The sequence below is a fragment of the Rhipicephalus sanguineus genome, chromosome 9, assembly GCF_013339695.2.
Source record: "Rhipicephalus sanguineus isolate Rsan-2018 chromosome 9, BIME_Rsan_1.4, whole genome shotgun sequence".
Taxonomy (NCBI): Eukaryota; Metazoa; Arthropoda; class Arachnida; order Ixodida; family Ixodidae; genus Rhipicephalus; species Rhipicephalus sanguineus.
In genome coordinates, this window is record NC_051184.2 from 64,920,966 (window position 1) to 64,940,821 (window position 19,856).

The following is a 19,856-nucleotide window of genomic DNA, read 5'->3' on the forward strand; positions in this document are numbered from 1 at the left end:
AACTTATGATTCTTCTTCGTCCTGTATTGGTACCGACTTAGTGTTGTCTTTATCTTTTTTTTTCTATATTCACTTAGTTACGCCTTGAGTCGTTACCGTTTGGTTCTTTTAGGTTCTCAGTACGAGAGTTCTAATGACAGTAATTTCACGTGAAGTGGTATTCTTTTCTATAGTTTGGAAACTAATAATGATAATTGTTGTGGTTTAAAGTCCTAAAACCACCATATAAGTATGAGAGACGCCGTAGTGGAAGGCTCCGGAAATTTTGACGGGAAATTTTGGGTTCTTTAACCTGCACCTAAATCTACGTACACGGCCCTCTAGCATTTCTGCCTTTATTGTGCCCGGCATTCTTGAAACACTTCGATTCTTCCTTCACTGGCAAGTGCAAATACTGTGGGGAGGTATCTGACACCTACCACATGGTTTGGGCTTTCCAGCTCAACTTAGCTCTTCCCCCCAGCGCTAACCCAACCCGAGAGGAGTGGGAGGCGGCCCTGCTCAGTTGCTCGGACCTTCAGGCCCAAAAGGCCTTGGTCCGAAGGGCTAAGCTAGCGGCTGATACAAATGGGGTCCCGGAATAGGGACTCCACCCATTGCGGAACCCTTTAAGGGCTGCACCTCTCTTTTGTTTTCAGTAAATGTTTTCAATCATCATCATCATCATCCATCGAAAATGCAGCCGCCGCGGCCGGGATTCTATCCCGCGACCTGCGGGTCAGCAGTAGAGCGCCTTAACCACTAGACCACCGTGGTGGGTATAGTTTGTAAAAGCATTCCCTCAAGTTTACTGAATGCATTTTTTACCTCTCTTAATCATTAAATCTGCGTATTACTCGCTGTACTCATTGGCCATATTGGCTATCATATACCCTTTTCTTATTGCGCTAGCTTGATGCGCTGAAAGGCTGAGCCATTCATGCTTTTAAATGAAGCCCCAGTGCCAGCTTGCCCATGTTTGGGGCTTCCTTCTCGCACTTGATTTCATCACGAAAAGTAGTTCAATCTTCCCTGTCATACAACACGAACATAAGAACGAACAGTAGCGCCTTACACACTGATTGCAAAAGTTACTGCACGAATGTGTATGGCGAACTTCCTCGCGGTAACTCTAGTTTTACAGTTATGAAAAGTGTCCAATTACACCGAATTTCTGGCTGCAACGCAGCCGGTGCTCAAGAACGTTTCTTTTCTAACAACAATCCCGGCACTATTCAATAATTCGCCCATCTTTGATGGATTCAATTTCAACTTCAATATTTCGCCTACTTCCAGTGTGTAGCGGAGGTTGGCAAACGCTTCAAGTCGTACTAGAGCATTGTTTTCAATGCCCTAAACGCGCTATTTGCAAGGTCCATAAACAAGGCCTCGCGTCCTTGGATACGTGTCGATAGCAAGGATTTTTAAAGCGAATTTTCTGTCTACGGCTCCCAGAGACTAATGTTTTACTGACACGTCCGTTACACGCGCAAATCTCAAACCCGGCCACGTCATGCTGCCTTTCAACCGCCGTCCTGGAATGAGGAAATACCAGCGCAAACAGACGCCCACGATAGAGATGACACGTACGTAGGCACAACCGATGTATGCGCTGGTACTTCCTTACTCCACGATGAACCAACCCGCCCAAGAAGGTGCATGCAACCGCCACTCCCGTAAAGACGAAATATGTGTCGAGGTCGCTCACGTACCGTAGAAGTCTTCGTCGACCTTGGAGGCCTTGTATCCGCGGATCTTGCTGATCTTGCTGATCTTGGTCTTGGTGACCTTGGTCTTGTTGTAGACGGGAACGCCGACCTTCAGGGTGACGCCGGGCGGGCAGTAGACCTCACCCTTGACGACCTTCTCGGCCTCGAGGGAGTAGGAGTTCAGGAAGTCCTCAACCTCGGTGACGACGCACTTCTCCGGGGTGACGTACTCGTACTGAGACTCCTTGTTGTTGTCCCCGCAAAGGCCGAGCAGGGTACCGGTGTACTTGGGACGCATGACCTATGTCGACAGTAAGAATAACAACAGGGCAGCGTAAGACAAAAGAAGCGAAGTGCGCTGATTTATACAGCTTGCGCGGTAAATTCGAATGCGAGAAATCGAAAGTGCACTACCTGAATAACCAAGTAAGAAGACAGCACCGATATTGACTCACCTTATGGAGTCAATCTAAGAATTAATTCACTTTTCAGTCAGTGTTACTTTTTTAAAAATTCCGACATGGACATCGCGGTCACGTTTGGTCCTGTCTCAAAAATACTAACATTCTCGCTGACGTTACTTATTAAGCATGGCAAAATGTAATATCGTCGTTGAGATTTTGAAGCAGAAGCTGATAGGGCCTAAGAGTCGTGTGAGTGGGAGTGCCTTATGGCAAATTCCTTCTATTCCCACCGTATTTTTCTAGATGTTCCAGCAGATCAGCATCACGACTTCCTTCGCCATCATCTTAAGTACCTCGAGTATTAACAAGGCTCTGTTGCTCGAAAGGTAAGACAGGCTTCAGATGTACTGGCCATAGAAATTACTTCTCCGCGCGCACTTCGACCACATCCCCGGGCGCCTCGGTGAGATATGCAGCGGTAGCGGTAGGAAATTCTGGCGAACAACACTCGACACATTGACATCTTTCAGATTCACAAGCGACTGCGTAAGTTGTCTCTGCTGTGGTCCTTCTCCACTTTTTATTAAATGACCAAACAGTAGTTCTACGCGAAAAGTGCAGTCCATTTTTTCAGGTCAAGCTACACTGGATAGTTGCACAGTCCCTGGCTACTATAGTCCTCCTTTTTCATTTTCCTGTGTGGCCTTCTGTCGTTTTGAAAGGGGGTAGAGCTTCACGGGGTGATCCGGGACAACCGGGACCGTCAGAACAATATCCTCCGAGATCGAAAGGCATGCGGACACCCTACCACAGAATTTCGCGACTTGCCCTGCTAGGCGGAGGGCGCATGCGCCGTGGCACCATGAAAGAAAGGTGGATTATTTGTTTGATCTTCTTAAGCTTACTTTACGGTCTACCGGGCATTTGTATTTGTGCGCTCACCGTGACGAGCACGCTGCTTCCGTTGTAGGCCAGGGCGAGACCGGAGTCGCGGACCTTGAGCCACAGGGTCGGGGCCACCTCCTGGTGAGCGGTGACGTACAGCAGCACTTGCGAGCTGAAGTTGTGGTAGTACTGGAGAACGTGCGACTTGAGCGGGTCCACGGTGAGCAGGGTGCCGTTGACCTCGACCTCGTAGGTGGTCTGGTCCTTGGGGGGCGTCAGCTTCACGAGGGTCTGGTTCTTCAGCACGACCTGCAGAGTCTGCGAGTCGACGATGCCATTCGTGAGACACTGATGAGACGGCGCTTGGCTATCTTCGCGTGCGTGCTGTTTTCTCGTCATCATCGATCGCCCTGTTATCTAAGCACTGAACTTTAATGGTATTCCTTATATGTTTAAGACACTTCGTTCTTTAACAGAAATGCTTTCTTGTGCTGCTTCATATGCCTGTTTTGCTTTATAAGGACAATGGCATGCTGTTTGTTGAATTAGGTGTCCTGTTCTTGTCATGCATTGCTCATGCCTAAGCTTTGTGTATTACTATTAAAACATGGGGAAGTGACAGAAGTACAGACGGGTCCACCGTTAAAGGGAACACTTGCATGCAGGGCATGTTTGGATTTTGCTCTCTTGTAAAAACATAGTGGCTTAGATTTGCATAAAACTACTGGTGGTTGACAGTTCTGCCTCTTTTTGACAGACTCATGCAGTGCATGAACAATGTTTCCCAGTCCACTTGCTGTTAGAAGGCCAGCGAAATGATTGGTGCTCATTGGAGTGTTCCCTTTAACAGTGGATCGTACTGTACATTCCTAATACAATTTCTTTACCCTCATAGTCTGTTTCAATATGTTCCCCTTTGACCTTCGTACAAAGCATTTTTCGTTCCAAGTGTCGGCAAGGGGGGATTAGGTACGTTCTTCCTCCATGCGCATGCTCATACATGAGCATGCTTACTAATTTATGAACTTATTGATCGTTGCAACCAGTCGTTGTGCACCTTTATCATGGACTCATCAGTTCGCGGACCCTTACCGTAGCGTCCTCGCTCTTCTGTTCGTAGAGGACGTAGAATTCGGGGTCATCGACGGCGTGGCGGAGCAGCACGTGCGAAGCCTCCTTCTTCAGGGTCTCCAGGGGAACGGTGACGTTGTCGAAGGTCTTCAGGTAGTAGGGGCTCACCATACAGGTGGCTGCAGACGAACAAAAAAGGGACAAGGTAGGTTGAATTTAAGGGCTGCCGTTGACTGCTTTCACTGCAGTAGTTCGTGTACTAAGAACTGCATGTTTTGTGAATACGCGAGTTTGTTGACTTCAGGAGCTACGCTGGGGCAATTCACGGATACAGGTCGCATCTAGGCGCGGAGGGTCACATGTCAAGCACTTCTTTCCTATATTTTCTTCAATCATCGAGCTCTTCGGCCTACATTACTGGGCGTGCTGCACTGCCAAGGTTTCTGCAAACTATGACTTAGATTTAAGCGGCTTCTATAGTAATAATATTAATATCTGCGGTTTTACATCCGAAAACCTCCATATGATTATGAGGCACGCCGTGGCGGAGGGCTCCGTAAATTTCGACCATCTGGTTTTCTTTAACGTGCACCGACATCGCACAGCACACGGGCCTCTAGCATTTCGCCTCTATCTAAATGCAGCCGCCACGGCCAGGATTCGATCCCACGACCTTCGAGTCGGCAGCCGAGCGCCATGACCACTGGACCACCGCTGTGGACCACCGCGGTCTACGAAGTAAAATAATATTTTAGCTGACTGTGTGCCTCCTGCGCCCTGTTCGCTTATAAACCAAGGTGCGCGCCAGTAGCTCAGTGATCAAATGATCAAGCGCATGGAATATCCTAGAAGTGCAGCGGCGGGATGGTCGAAGGTAGTGCGGTTCACTTACGGAAGGGGTATCCCTTCCTGGCGACGGCAAGAGCCTGGGTGGTCAGGTCGTAGGCAACGGTTGGCCTCAGGGCCTTGAACCAGGGCAGGCGGTTGAAGGTGACCTTCTCGAAGTGGGGCGTGTGCACAGTCACGTTGGCCGTGGTCACTCCGCTGTAGAGGTCCTCCAGAACGGCCTCGACGAGGAACTGACCTTCGGTGACGACGGGGCTCTCGACGTACTCGGTGGTGGTCTTGTCGTACAACAGAACCTTGGCGGTCTGGAAGAGCTTGTGGGTGACGTTCAGCGCGAGGCTCGGGTACTACAAAGGCAACCAGAAGGAACACGCTGTAAGTCGTCGTGAAAAGTGCAGCGTAAGTGGGAAGGGTTCTAAAAATGCTTGTAACAACGATGCCGTTGTACTCAATATCACACCTTTGTTCGAGCCTGCATGATTGATTCAATGCCTTATCTATCGTGCCAAGTCTATCGCTCCTAGTCCCTATTTTTACCAATGACATGCATATAGCTGTCACGGTGGTGAGGCTCTTGAATTATTGCTTTCATGTAACTTGTTATTTTCTTTCGAATTTGTGCTCTTGGTCGCCTCACACAGTTGGTTTTATATCAGATTTATATTTCTGATTGCATTCGTTAACTCAAGCACTTGAGCGCGGCAGTTGCCATGATTGCCAAAACGGAAGTTGCCATGATTCGTATGCATAGTAAACTGACGTTCCGTCATTTCTCGCAGAATTAGCCTAGTATAAAATGATTTGCCGGTGTTGAAGCAGTGTCAGTGCAAGATATTACGGCATGTTAAACGGCCCCTGCGGCCCCTGCAACATGATTGCTCATCAAGGATTGATTGATTGATTGATTGATTGATTGATTGATTGATTGATTGATTGATTGATTGATTGATTGATTGATTGATTGATTGATTGATTGATTGATTGATTGATTGATTGATTGATTGACAAGTGAATGAAGGTGGCACTGGACACGGTTCCACAGAGTCCTGCACTGTATTTCTCCTATTATACGCAATCTGCCAGCGTTTAAACAAACCTGCAAAAGCGTCGTCTGCCTCCCTATATACTCCCAGGAGGGGCGTAATATCGAAGCTTCTCGGTGGAGTACAGTCCCAGTTAACGTGGAATTCCTGCAACTCAAATATGGATACGGAGCGCTTCTTAAGCGTTGAAATAAACATGACTGTGCTTCTCTTTTTTTTTTCACATAAATTCTACTAAACGAGCGGAACACGTTCGCAAAAGTGCTCCGCGCAATGACTGGAACCATTAGAGAATCAACTTTTCCGTATCTTCCCTTTCAGAAATGAATATATGAATGTAGGCTCTACCTTCTGTGGGGCTTCTTGCAACTACCACTCTACAACACTCCGATTTCAGCTCATTGAGACGTGATATGTGAGTGGACTGTGCTTGAGAGTGATCGTGAGTTGAACGCGAGAAGCTCCCTCACCTGGGCGGGAAGGGTGACCTTAAGGACGAACTTGTCGAGCGTGTGCTCGTGCCAGTGGACCTTCTTGCAGGCGTAGCTCACCAGCTCCTTGCCGCTCTCGACGTCCTCCTTGCACTTGCCGTAGTACCAGGGCAGCTCAGTCATGGGCACGCTGTATGCGCTGTACGGCAGCTTATCTGCGTAGTCAGGGTACTGGCGCGACACAGGGCGGTAGGGGTACTCCTCCTCGTACTCGCTGCGCCTCCACAGGCTGCTCTTGATCGAACGCGTGGGCTCCTGCTTCTTCATGGCACCATCCTGCGTCAAATAACCCGCCACAAGCTGTGTCACGAAGCTGTTTTCTGTTCTCCCTTTCAAAAAGCCTACAGTTGTTCTTCTAAACAACGACCCTTCTTCCAGCGCTGCTTCTTGTGTCCTCATTTTCCCCAATCTCCCGGCCCACATAGCTGCGCGAGGACTAGTGGAACGCGTAGCTACCGGAGAGCGCGGCGCTGAGGTTTTGGAGAATCGGGACCCACCCACCTCGTATAACGAACTCGCCAAACATTTTTACCTGGGGCGAAGACAGTACCCTCCACCCCACAGGAAATTAAGCAGACCGCAGGCTCTGACACTCAGGCTACTTCAGGTCGGGGCGTACCCTAACCCCGCGCTATTGCACAGGATTTATCCAGAAATACAGTCAACTAATGCATGTTCATTACGCGCGGATATCGCGAATCTAGAACATATGCTCTGGCGGTGCCCCGCGTTACGCGTCGGCGAAGTCATCACGCCGTCAAAATGGGAAGCTCTTATTACGAGCTCCGGACTCGAAGAGCAGCTATGGGCAGTCCAACGGGCCCGCGACGCAGCAGAGAGACTTGGTCTTTCTGTTCCGACGTGGGAGCAGCCCTCAACGTGCTAGGGCGCGTTTCGAGGGACCAAAATAAAGTTTATTCATCCATCCCGTCTTTATCTCTCTTTGAAATTCTAGTACGTCGTACCAATCCACTCAAGCATTCATTCTAGCGGCTTGCACAACCTGAACATCTTTACGCCATGCTCATTTTGCCCGCTACACATAGTGAAGTGCAGTTGGACTAATGACAACAGCGCTGGTGTTGCGTCCTTTCTTTACCTCCGTCCTCGTTCGTATCACGCTGAAAACCATTCAACATGTTTAACATAGTGAAGTATCTTCTTGTAAGTTTTCGTGCCGTGCGTAATGTGCCTCCTGTTCTCGGTACGGACTTTCGTGCATCGGCGTTATCGCTGCATTTTCGAAAGGCTGGTGAAGTAAGAGCGTAAGCCTGCACAACACCTCAAGGATGACTCGCATTATTTCTTCGTTGCCATCTGAACCCTGCCGACTCGTGTACCATTCGCACCACAAACTTTATGCTAGATTATTCGTGAGCACGGGGAATTACTACAACCGTAAACGTGTTAGTCGGGCGCGTGCAACAAGGATGACCAATACCGGGTCATTTCCTCGCTGTTCACTTGTTCCGTAAAAAAATCACAGCGTGTTCTGAAACAGTAGCCCGAGGACAGTGCGCATCACAACCAGAGCTAGTGTAATTATAATGAGCGACCACATTTTAGGAATGAGAAGGCGCACCGTCATGACAGTCAAATGTTAATCGCATTATTGATGTTGTGATCGGGGTACATTTTCATCTAGAAAGTTGTAAAGTCCGTAGAGAAAAGCGCTGGTCTGTTTCAGCGTGCCATACTTACAACGATCATAAGAGGAGTCTTCTCGAGCTGCACCACACTGGGGGTGGCTTCCAGCTGCAAGGTAAAATGAAACATATATTATTAACATATATGTGTAAACTAGGGCGAGTGAAACTTAAGAACTGGAGCTTCAACAATTGCAAGTCTTATCTGCAGTGCTGGAAAAGAGTCCGACCATAATATTCGACGACTTTTGGGTACTGAGTTACACACGAAGCAAGCTTAGAATCGCGCTAGCTTTTTGTCTAGTGTCTCATAGCATGTGACGTCTGTTTTAATTATCGTGATTAATGCATTTCTGTTGCGGCAGTGTCACCCCGGTAGATGCGAGTACACATTTAACGCAACTGCGGCCTTCTGGGAAGGTTATCTGGTTCTGTCCTTAGATCGTTTCCTACATAAGTACAAGAGTCTGCAATATTTATTCCTTTTTTTCTGGCCGCCTTCTAGGGCTTCCGCTAGGTTTTGTGCTGTTTCATTGAGATATGGAAACGGTAAAGGATTCGCCATTATGCATCATTTCTGCAGTGTTGCGCATAAACACGACGTGCATTACAAATTAAAATGCGAAAGATCCGCAACCGCGTTTGGGCAAGGAACGTGTTCATAGATCCTTGTTATACGCCCTAACGCCTTCCTCTTGACTAACAAATGCTGCGAACAGTAAAGAGAGTGGGCTCAAAATGCTACAACGCACATTCGTTCTGTCTCAGTGAAGCCACTCAAGCCGGTTTACCACTAAAGGAACTTAGCGAAGCAACGTGTCCCCGGTCAGTCGTCAAATTCGCCGTCGTACCTCGAAGCTGTACTTGAGGGGACCGTGGTACGGGGTCTGCACCTCGGCGGTGCTGGTGGCGTACAGGTATTGGGATTCCTTCTTGGTGGCGTAAGTCGTGAACGGGCTGGGCTTGGGCGACTTCACAAGGGCGGAGTTCACCACAGTCTGCGGGAAAAGGAAACATAAGCACGAAAATATATCATTATTTGCCCTTTCATTTTTTTTCGCGCTGAGAGAACATCCGAAACGGAGTTCTTTTTGTCATAGACACATATTGTTTCGTAATTCCACTATGAAGTGTCTAAAGCTGTAGTGGCACCTAAAAACTAGGGTAAAGACACATTTTGGTTGAGTGTTCTGTATTGTATTGGAAAAGCGTATTAGGCTAGTGAGTTCTCTCGAGGGTAAAAGGTGGTTCACGACTTCACAAAGAAATAACTGATCCATGCAATTTCGGCTCTCTTGCTGTAAAATCATCTTTGGTGCTCGTTAGCACTGTCTATACTATAACCTACTTTTAATATATGCTGGCACATGTAGTTCCACGCCACCCTAGCCATTTCCTTGTGTTGATATGATGCACCGTGCAAACAAGCTGCTCCTTCAGTCAATGCTTAGTTTAGTGAGCAAGCAGGACTCGATGATCCACTGCAGACTGAGAAATACAGTATGCAGCATGGATACAATGTAGTGTATTTTAAGATGTTGTATTGGCAGTGCTTGCACTCTCAACGTGCTCAGTGTACATAAATTAACCCGATGAATCGCGGAAGTTAGCAGGATATTAGGGAAAGCACTGTTTACGCTTAGAGTAACGGAGTTCTGAGGTATTTGGAAGGTATTCATCTTAAAGGGACAGCGCATGCAAACGCGAACGCAAGAGGGAAGCCAACACACCCCAAACGCCGACTACCAGCTCCTATTTACGCCTATTGATGGCTTCTATTCGTGAATAACGCATGAATTCAACTTCTTTCTCACTTCTGCGCTTGGTTTCTATGGCTGCCGTATACCATACGAAGGTATACCATACCTCGTACTCGCTGTCGACCTTGTTGACGTACAGCTGGTACAGCTTGAGGGTCTTGTCGAAGCTGGTTCCGTACACGAAGTGACCGTACACGGCCTTGGGCACCTCAGGTCCGAGAGCAGTGACGACAAACTCGACTCCGTAAGCGTAGGTGGTGTTGGTCACGTTCTGGAGCAGGGGCTTGACGTTGTCAGCCTTGGGGTAGGAAGTGAGCTTAGAGGCCTCGACGACCTTGTGCAGGACCTCGTGGTGCTCCAGCACAGGTGGCAGGAATCCGGTGGCCTTCACGAAGAGCTCCTCGTAGACGGGCGTTTTCAGGTCTTCAGGGTAGGTATGGCGAACGGTCGGGTAGTGCGCCTGGGTGCGGTACACGGGCTTGACTTCCTTGACGTAGTCGGCGGGGTCGGTGCCGTTCATCGTGGTGGTCAGGCGAAGGACGACCTTGTACTGCGGTTGTGTAGAGGAACAAGACGATTCATAGCCAGGAGTTAGCCACAGTCTAAATTTCTTTGTTAAAGAAAGTGCTCGTTCAATTGCCATCTCTTGGACGCAAGCAACATACGCGTGATCTAGTGTTTTCTATATCGCCCCTAAAAAAGAAATTGCTATTAAGTAAGCTTACTTATACGTTTAAACGGCAGGAAACAGATCAGCATGTTTATTGTGAAGGGGAGCCAAGTTATTCAGTGCTCAGAAACGACACCCACTTCGCGCATAACAGCATTTCAGAAGGGAAGGGCATCACGTAGGAATAATAACGTGAAACTAATATTGTCCTTAGCCATAGCCGTTACCACGTATCGATGTTCTCGTATAAGGTTTCAGAGATTTTGTTTAAGCTAGCTTCTTTTAGATTTTGCCCTTTAGTGCAATGAGGTATTTAAGCGTGAGGTTTTGTTTTACCGCCATTTCCAGACAGAACTTTTTTAATGTTTTTTTTTTTCACTTTCGCCGTGCTATAGCTCCGCATACTACTTTTCTTCGTCCGTTGAAAAGAAACGCAGTCGGGGCCATGCTCCCACTCTCGCTCGTAGTACAAGTGCGGTTTTCAATAAAGAACTCAACACGCCCTAGTTGCAATGGCATTCTCCTATAAATCAATGTTGCAATGTGAATCACTTTGATTGCTGAAACAGCCCGCTATAAAAAGAAAAGCTGCCTCAGTCGAAGCGCAGCAGGCATCTTCTCGGCTCCTTACCTCGTCGACGGGAGTCTTCTCGCTGCGGACGAGGCGAGCCTCCCACTTCCTGGACACGGCCCACGGGTTGAGGACGACCTCGAGGAGGGACTTGACGAGCGCCTTGCGTTTGGCAAGCAGGAGCAGCGGGGTCTTCTTGGGCTCGGAGGTGAGGCCGGTGACCTCAACGCCGACGCCGAGGTACTTGGCGCCGAGGACCTTTTTGTACTCGAACGGCTTGGACTGTGTGGCCAGCACGGACATGGTGGCCATCACCGAGCGCTGGGTGGCGGTGAAGAAGAACGCCGGCGTCGTGTACGTCATGGTCTTGGTCTCGTGCGTGAACACCTTGGTGAAGCGCGGCCTGAAGGTGAGCGCCAGGGTGTGGTTGACGGCAGAGAACTGCAGGGCCAGGTCGTGCGGGTGCGTGAAACGGGTCTTCTCGATCACACGGACGGCGGCCACCAGCTTGGTGAAGGGAGTCACCGTCAGGGCGGACGTCACGGCGGTGGTGTACACGCTGTGGACAGCAGAAGACGGTCATTACTGGTACGAGGGCTAAACAGTCGCAGCACGGAAAATCGAGCAAACAGGACCGACGAACATGCACAGCTTCCACAACCGAAAGCTCCTAGAACCGGAAGCTGCCTGTAACCTCACGTCCGTATGTATACAGAAAAGTTTCAACTTGGGCTATTTAGTGCGACAATCTAATGTAGTGGCGCCGAGCGAATGGTGCGAAGGATTAAGGACCCGAATGACTGAAAATTCGAGGACTTGAAATTACTTGCTTTCATGCGTATCACGTTTTGACATAGTTCTGCACTATCATTACTGTTTTGTGTATATCTTTGACGTGTTTTCCTGAAAATAAACAGTCGAAAGCTTCCGCGCATACTTGTACTGTTGTCTTTGCCCTTAGTAGGCTACTTCGTGCATTTCACTCAGCACAACTACATTGGAAGACCGTGTATACATGTAAACTGTAGAAACAAACGACTGTGCGATGCACGTTTAAGAAGACATCATGAAGCCCTTTGTGCACAGGCCATGTTAACCACAGACCAGCGAGGGTCCCTTCGTCAATGAGTTCACAAAACACTTACGTGGGCTGAACCAGGGCAGACACGGCGAAGACGGAAGGCACCAGGCTCTTCACGTTGGGCTGGTAGCGGAGCTTGAGGTCCTTGAGGGACAGGGACACGACGGTCGGGTAGCGAGTGGTCAAGGCGACCGGGTAGCCGACAACGGTCGGGACAAGCTTGCGGTAGGTGTAAGGCACGCGCAGCTGCACGTAGCGGGCGCTCACGGGGTGAACCCACTTCTCCTTAACCCAGTCAGCTCCTGCGGAACGCATGGCGTTGGTTATGTCACTAGCACGGAGTGGTTATTAGCTCATTACTCGGCCTGGCCAAACTGAGCAATCATCAAGCGAATGCTCGAAATGAAATCGTTTTACGGGCTGCAATGATCAAATGGTCCTCCTGCATACTGAAGTCGTATAGAGCGAAAACTTTACTTAAAAAGCAACCCACGTTTTACACTATTTTAAAGTGAACCCGTATATGGCTGCGTTCTGGTGGATCGCATCCGTAGACGAAAGGCGCGTAGAACAACAATTTTCGACGCCCCTTGCGCATCACCTCCTTCGCCACCGCCATTGCCTCTTTCACAAGTGTCGCGATACTCGGCGGCGGCACTTCCCACCAATCGTTAGGTCCCTTTGTCTCGGGACGTAGACATCACGTTACCGCTGTTATCAACAGTTGCCCTGTGGACTCGCTATGAGACGGACGCGTCTCGAAAGGCGGGAATCGAAGCAGTGCCAACGCACACAGAAGCGCGAATCGGCGCGACTACGTGAAGCCGCTGTCGCAGAACGTGCAGCCGCAGCAGCTAGCTTCGCTGGATTTCATCTTCCCAGTAGTGGAAGGGCTCCGATCTATTTTGTTTGTGTTTGCTGTTCATTTATGTTCAACCGTGACTCTGGGTTGGGGCATTCTTAGCCATAACGAATATCAATCTGGCAGCATTGGCTTCGTACGACCTACGCGAGAGCAACGCGCTGGCTGCTTTTGAGTTCATGTATCTTAGAAAATATATATTGCGCGTCACTCCAAACGTCATGAAATTGTGACGCTAATTCAGTTATCCATTATGGCAAGATGAAGCGGATCTTACAGTATTACAGAATGCCGAAAATTGAACTCGCTTGCGGGTTAACATGGCAAGTCTTACCCTTGGTCAGCAGCTCCTTGACGAAGTACTTGTCGAGGGGCAGGAACAGGTCGGTTCCGAGGAACTTGGTGTCGAGCACAAGCTTGGGCTCCTCAACGACGCTCTCGGTGTCGAAGTCGAACTGCGAGAAAATGTAGGCGGTGGTAAAAGTAAATTCCAGGACGCCACATGCAAAGAAAGCCTGTAGACAGTTTAAGTATATCCGTCTAAACAGTCGTTCGTTTCGACGCTTCTATGACTTCGTGGATCGCCATAAAGCAATATTGCCATTCTGGCTAAGTAGAGTTGTGCGTATCTGTAAACCCGGCTTGAGCTTACTGTGAAGTTCCATGCATATTTTTTTTTTGTTTTCCGTACCTTTGTCTACGCTTAAGCGAGTTGCGTTTGCTTCAACCTCTGCAAATTTTTCGGCCCATAGTTTTTCGGCCCATAGTCCCTAAAGAAACACATCAAGGAGGAGAGTACATTAGGCTTTCCAGCTATTCCGCATTTATTTTTGATTTCTTTCTCTCCTTTTCTTTCCGATGTCGCTGTATTTAGATCAATTGATTGCTTCATTCAATTCCTATTGCGATGATATCCTCGGCCTGCCCTCATATATTTGAGTATGATATGTTCCGTTTATCTATGTTGCTGTGAAATTCAGTACAAGGTGCTTCGATGTGACTGCGAGTTCTTCCCTATATCCAGCAGTGAGTATTCAGCAACAACTCGCTCTATCCGGCTGCATCGTTTGCCCGGAGCTTTGACACTGCCAGCGGAGCACGTTATTGAGCTTGACTTACGTGCTGGTCGAGGACGTCGAGAAGCACGTTCAGGGGCTGGTAGGTGTCGCCGAGGTTCATGCGGAGGCCGCGGCGAACCCTCTCGAAGGCCTTGGCAAGCACGGACGCGGGTCCGTCCTCGCCCAGCAGGAACTTGTGCACGTTCTGGAGACCCTTGCTCACAACCATGACCTGTGGAGCGAGGCACAAAGAGCGGACGTAACTGCAGCGCGAGGTGTGGTCCTTCAGCTTAATTAAATACAATCTGACTAATGAGTGGATGGTTAGGCGCGTGCGGTATGCTTCTACGCATACCGCACGCGTTACTATTGTACGCTGACGTGTTTAATGCTGCATTGTTGGTTGTCGATGTCTTCATCGCGGTGTGCACGTCGTGCTGCAGTACACCAGTAAAAGTAAGCTGCTCTTTGGAAAAGCTGCTCTCTCCGCTCTTCTTTCCATCGTTGTATCCGCCTCCCCTTCCCCCTAGTGTAGGCTGGCAAACCGGGTGCTGCAATTCTTGCTGCCCTCCCTCCTTTTCCCTCATTTTATCTCTATCTCTACAAAAGCTGCGGTTGGCTATAACTGCGCCTAAATTAGTTTATACGCAATGAGGATCAAGCGAAATTAACATGACGTGCTACTAAACGACACGGATGTGTACACCAACAAGCATCTTAAGATAGAATGGCAAAGCATACCTGTTCTAAACCCTCCAACGCCAATTTTTATCCTACGGTGTGATGAGTTGTTTTCTTTTTCTTTTAGTAGCTGTAATCTAGCTTGTCATCCATCGACAGTTGTACACGATCGGTAAGTGGCTCTAGAGCTGTGTTCCAAACGAATTTTAAATACCGGCGCGAGTGTCTCGGGTAGATCCATGGAGTGTTGATACCTCCCATTGAACACTCGTAATTTTGCGACATTGTACGTGGTACAATTTCCCGCATTGACGAAACAGTTTGCACACGTACGTCCAGGAGAGGAGAGGTGTAGGGGCCCTTGCTGAATTCAAGGCCGTAGAAGAGGCTTCGGGGCAGAACGGAAGTGTTGCCCTTGACGACACCGAAGTATCCCTGAAGGCCAACGCCGGATTCAACTGCAGAGACAAAGTTCACGTTCAGATTCCACCAGGCCCGTAGCCAGGAAATTGTTTCGGGAGGGAGGGGGGGGGGGCACTTGCTGAAAACCTTGACTATTTGAGAAAAACACCTATTTTCATTATTTATTTTCGATAAAACACCATGTGCCATCAAAATTTCGGGGGGAGGCCGGGCCCCCTGCCCCCCCCCCCCCCTGGCCACGAGCCTGGATTCCACAAGCTAGGATCGATAACCATGCTACTATTCGCTATCCATCAAGTCCACACTGTAAGAGAAAGAGTATGTGTGACCCCTCTCGGTGAGTTCTGACTTGCCACGTACATGACTCTCTTTAAAGAGACGCGTTTACTCTCTTTTGAGTCTCACGACTCTCCCCGAAGAGAGTATAATGGTCTCCCGAAAAAAGCTCCCGTTTATCTTTTAACAAACTCATATATATGGCAAGCCAGGACTATCAAAAAAGAGTCAAAAATATTTTTTCTTAAAGTGCATGTCAATGATGAGTCTTTCCGTCCTTACTTTCACACGGTGCCCGCTGGTCAACTTATATAAACAGTCGGCGTGGAGGAAACATCAAAGAGGCAAGGGGAATGTACAGAAAGTCGCGTAACTTCTACGCAGGTGAAACACGTAGGTTTCGGCAACCATCTTTTCTTTTGACAAAGAATTGAGCGCTAATCGGCAGTCGCAATTTGGGACACGTGTCTTTAGTGCGTTCTTGTTTCCCGATGCCTCCAGTTCATACTGTATTTTTATTGTAGTCCAGGGACGTTGCCATCATTCGAAATAAAAATAAATGAATAAATTGAGCACATACTTTAAGTGTAGGTGACTCGAACCAAGAGGAAAAAGAATTACTATTCCCAAAATAGATGATTGATGTAGGAGGACTAGGAAGCGCATTAGGGACAATTTTACGGCGCGGTTATCTGTCGAAAGACACTCCTCTTACGTGATTGTTCATCATATGTCATAGCCATCTCCCTGTATGCAATTTTGAGCTAAATATCTGAGGCACGACTACAAGCCTAACAGACTAGTGTAAACAGCAAGAAAGCCGAGTGGCATACAGGCGTGTTAACGCACTCTTGTTCTGAATATCACTAAGTTCAAACCGACAACCGGTGCCGTATCGAAATGTAACGCTTCGAAACTATACCACTACGTTGTAAGCGCAGAAATAAAGACCCGTTCTGTCGTTTGCAGGCTGGGTCAGGTTCAGAATCCACTGACAAGCACTACGCGCTCGTTATTATCTGTTAAGTTGGTTATAACTAGCGCTCCGTGTTTTCGGAGTTTATTTTTCTTGAAATTCGGTGCGTGTTTTTCGGAGTTTATTTTCTTGCGGTAAATTTGGCGTTTATCGGAGTTCATTTCTCGTAAATCCCCAATTTTCCGAAAATCGGTGTTTAAGTTTGGAATATTCTCAATACCCCGAAACCTTATATGAAATGATATCTGAACACGAAAACATCAGAACACACTAAGGGTATTTTAGATGTCTGGAAGGTTTGAACGCACAAACACATATACACCCATACACAGACACTTGAATACAAAACACCTACGTTTGTTCGTATTACAACATTAAATCTTGTTGTAATAAACGCCAGCATATTTTACGAGGCTGCTGTCGCTTATGAAAGCGCGCTCCTTCCGAGTCATGATTCTAAACTTTGAAGATGCCCTTTTAACGTTGAAAATGCCCTTTCATAATCGGAGTCTATGGGGAAAATCCGAATTGCCAAAAAATTTTACCGGCGAGGGTTTATCAGACTTTTTTATTGCGATAGCAATTATATGGACAGTCTCGGCTGGATTTTGCCGTCGCCGTCGCCGTCGCCGCCGTCATGCACCGTATATGTATAAGTATGTATATATATATAAAGGCCCCAAAGAAAAATAACTCAGAAAAATGCTTCCGAAGCGCGGAATCGAACCAGGGACTTCTTGCTCCGCAGCGAGTGGCGCTATCCACTACGCCACGAAACGCAGATCCTCCACATAGCTAACGGCGAGCGTTATATACACACCATTTAGCGCTGGACGGACTCAGAGACAGAAGGCGATAATAAGCGTTTCTTCATTACCAGCGAGGTGGCGCTAGGAGCCCCCCGACGGGCGCACTTAAAAGTCTTCGGCGAGCTCGCTCGCTTCTTCTTATATTTGCGCATGGGAGAACCTTGCCCTTCCGCTGTCTGCTCGCGCGGTTTTCTCGTGGCGCGGGGTAGAGGAATGTTTCACGCTTTCACCGTGATGTCCGCGCTCATGTTACGGCGCGTACGAATGTCACTCGAGCTCAGGGACGCCGCTAAACGAACAAACAGAAGATGAGCGCGAAACTATCAAGTGTCACAGCTCGACACTTGAAGCGCGCTAGTTTCCTTCGCTGCTTCGGCCGCCTTTGCAACAGAAGCGCTGTTCAAACTGAGAGTATCCATTGGCGAGCCTCACTTCGTATAGCATTAGTTCCTTGCTATCGCATTCATTGCTTCGCCCTTGCGGCGAAACTGTGACTTTTTTACTTTCTCCGAAAACACGGAGCCCAAGTTATAATACTTCAAGGAAAAAAACTTACCACTGTAGTCGGTGACGTAGTGGAAGGAAGAGTACTGGAAGCCATACTTGTGATGGGTGAGGGCGGGAAGCAGCTTCTTGAGGCGGTAAGCGCTGCAGTTAAAGTAACACAGTGTCTGATGGAAGAAACGCATGAAAGAAAATTTACGTTGTACGGCAGTACGACGACTGCCGTTGTGCCTCAGGACGCCATATGGCGCCATACATCACAAAACAAAGCAAGTGTGTTAGTCCTGTCCGATGCACTTCCTTATACATGCCATCGGTTGCTTCCGCTTTCGTTAAGTGGACCCATATGCCGTGTGGCGTAATTTCATATTTTAGTTTTCATGCGGCAATTCATATGATCGTAATAGATTCTATGACAGAAGACGCATGGGGCATACGGGATAATTATTTTCTATCAGAAGCCCGCAATGCAAGCACAAAATGGGTAAACCCGTAAAAGTCCTTTGACACTCTTCTTCATTTCTTTTATCTTTTATTCTTTATTCTCCCATTCCCGAGGTGTCACACTACTAAGCTCGAGGGCGCGGTTTCGATCCCCGTCCACGGCGACCGTATTTCGGTGGGAACGAAATGCAAAGAACACCCGTGTGCTTAGATTTAGGTGCACGTCAAAGAAGTCCGCCACTGTGGCGTGTCTCATAATGAAATCGTGGTTTTGGCGCGTAAAACCGCAGTGATTATCATTCTCCACTTCCCCAGAGCAGGGTTGCAAACCACGTATTGTCACCAGGCTAACAGGTTAGAAGATAAAGGAGCGAAGATACAATACAGGGGCGTCTACTCTGTAAGATGACGACGATGATACTCCTGGGATGATTGGCACCTACCCACTAAGGGGGATCGGTCAATAGACTAGCGGACCATATAGTCTGAAATTTTTTAAAGTGCTAATACAGGTTACAGTATCAGTTAGAATGAAGAGGTATTTTTAGTGAATCCCAGATTTAGCATAGACCAATGGTTGACACACGAGAGCGCGCGCACACCGATTAACTTTGTTGCCCTCGCGCAAGAGGCTGGTCACTATAGTCGCCGGCCTACCTCTAGTCAATATACTGAAATCTTGTTAACCTGCCTGGAACTCCCTTATTCGGTCTTCCCTTCCTCAGTAATAAACACCTATGCTCTCGTACTCGGCAAGTTCAACTATTGGTCATAACTGTTTGTGTTATGAGCAATGGATACATGACAACACATTCCACAAGACACTTCTTCACTTCATACACAACACCGGCCTAACGGCACACATTTAATACAAATATACACGACAAATATTATGCCTTAAGGGCAAGTCTATGTCGCAAGTAAAAAAAAAAGCTATTGGTCGCTTAGTTTTGTACGGCTGCACTCACGTGGCCTTGTAGCACGGCAGCGTGTGGTTGGAGAAGGCCAGCAGGGTGTGGTAGGTGTAGGAGGCGACGTGGAGGCTCTTCTCGCGGGGCAGTTCGAGCACGACGCGGGCCAGCACGGGCTCGGTGGGCTGAGTCAGCAGCAGCAGCGACAGCGCAACGGCACGGAGCTCGTAGTCCTCGTCCTTGTCGAAGTACACGGCCTGAAGCACGGGCTGCACCTGTGGAGAAAGAGTGGCCGGGTCCGCCTGCGGTTACGACACGTCCTGGAACCGCCGGGAACGTTTGCCCGCTACCAGTGACCCCGAAACTTTTGCACGCACCGTATAAGTAAGGGTGTTCCGGTGACCTTATAAACTGAAGTACAAATTCTGTATCGAGAATTTCTACTGCTGAACTTGAACTCAAATGGAGAACGACGCCACGAGTCATGGAAAGGAAAGCGATAGGTGTAACGTTAAGGGACAACAAGACAACAGCATAAGTCAGGGATTAAAAACGTGTTGATGATGTCTCAGTCGAAATCAAGAAGAAATGGGCGTGGGAAGGGCATGTAGCGCGAAGCCAAGATAACTAGGTTAAGATAACGGATTCCAAGACAAGGAAAGCACGCCAGGGGGACGCAAAAAGTTATAATATACAGATGAGACTAAGAAGTGTGTGGGAATAACATGGCCTTAGCATGCACATTTCGGCTTAATT

General features: G+C 48.3%; 1 protein-coding gene across 1 annotated transcript in view; it reads right to left on the bottom strand.

The window, feature by feature from the left end:
- LOC119405261 (uncharacterized) overlaps positions 1-19,856 on the bottom strand; it is a 35,384-nt gene that overhangs the window by 866 nt on the left and 14,662 nt on the right. Inside the window, exons 12-26 of the mRNA XM_037672075.2 lie at positions 19,158-19,375; positions 17,798-17,889; positions 15,091-15,215; positions 14,138-14,308; positions 13,353-13,473; positions 12,221-12,458; positions 11,136-11,634; positions 9,941-10,384; positions 8,926-9,072; positions 8,130-8,183; positions 6,408-6,704; positions 4,941-5,241; positions 4,070-4,227; positions 3,035-3,295; positions 1,692-1,989 (exon numbers count right to left, since the gene is read on the bottom strand). Coding sequence (XP_037528003.1) covers positions 1,692-1,989; positions 3,035-3,295; positions 4,070-4,227; positions 4,941-5,241; positions 6,408-6,704; positions 8,130-8,183; positions 8,926-9,072; positions 9,941-10,384; positions 11,136-11,634; positions 12,221-12,458; positions 13,353-13,473; positions 14,138-14,308; positions 15,091-15,215; positions 17,798-17,889; positions 19,158-19,375 — 3,424 coding nt within the window. The remainder of the gene's footprint in view (positions 1-1,691; positions 1,990-3,034; positions 3,296-4,069; positions 4,228-4,940; positions 5,242-6,407; positions 6,705-8,129; positions 8,184-8,925; positions 9,073-9,940; positions 10,385-11,135; positions 11,635-12,220; positions 12,459-13,352; positions 13,474-14,137; positions 14,309-15,090; positions 15,216-17,797; positions 17,890-19,157; positions 19,376-19,856) is intronic.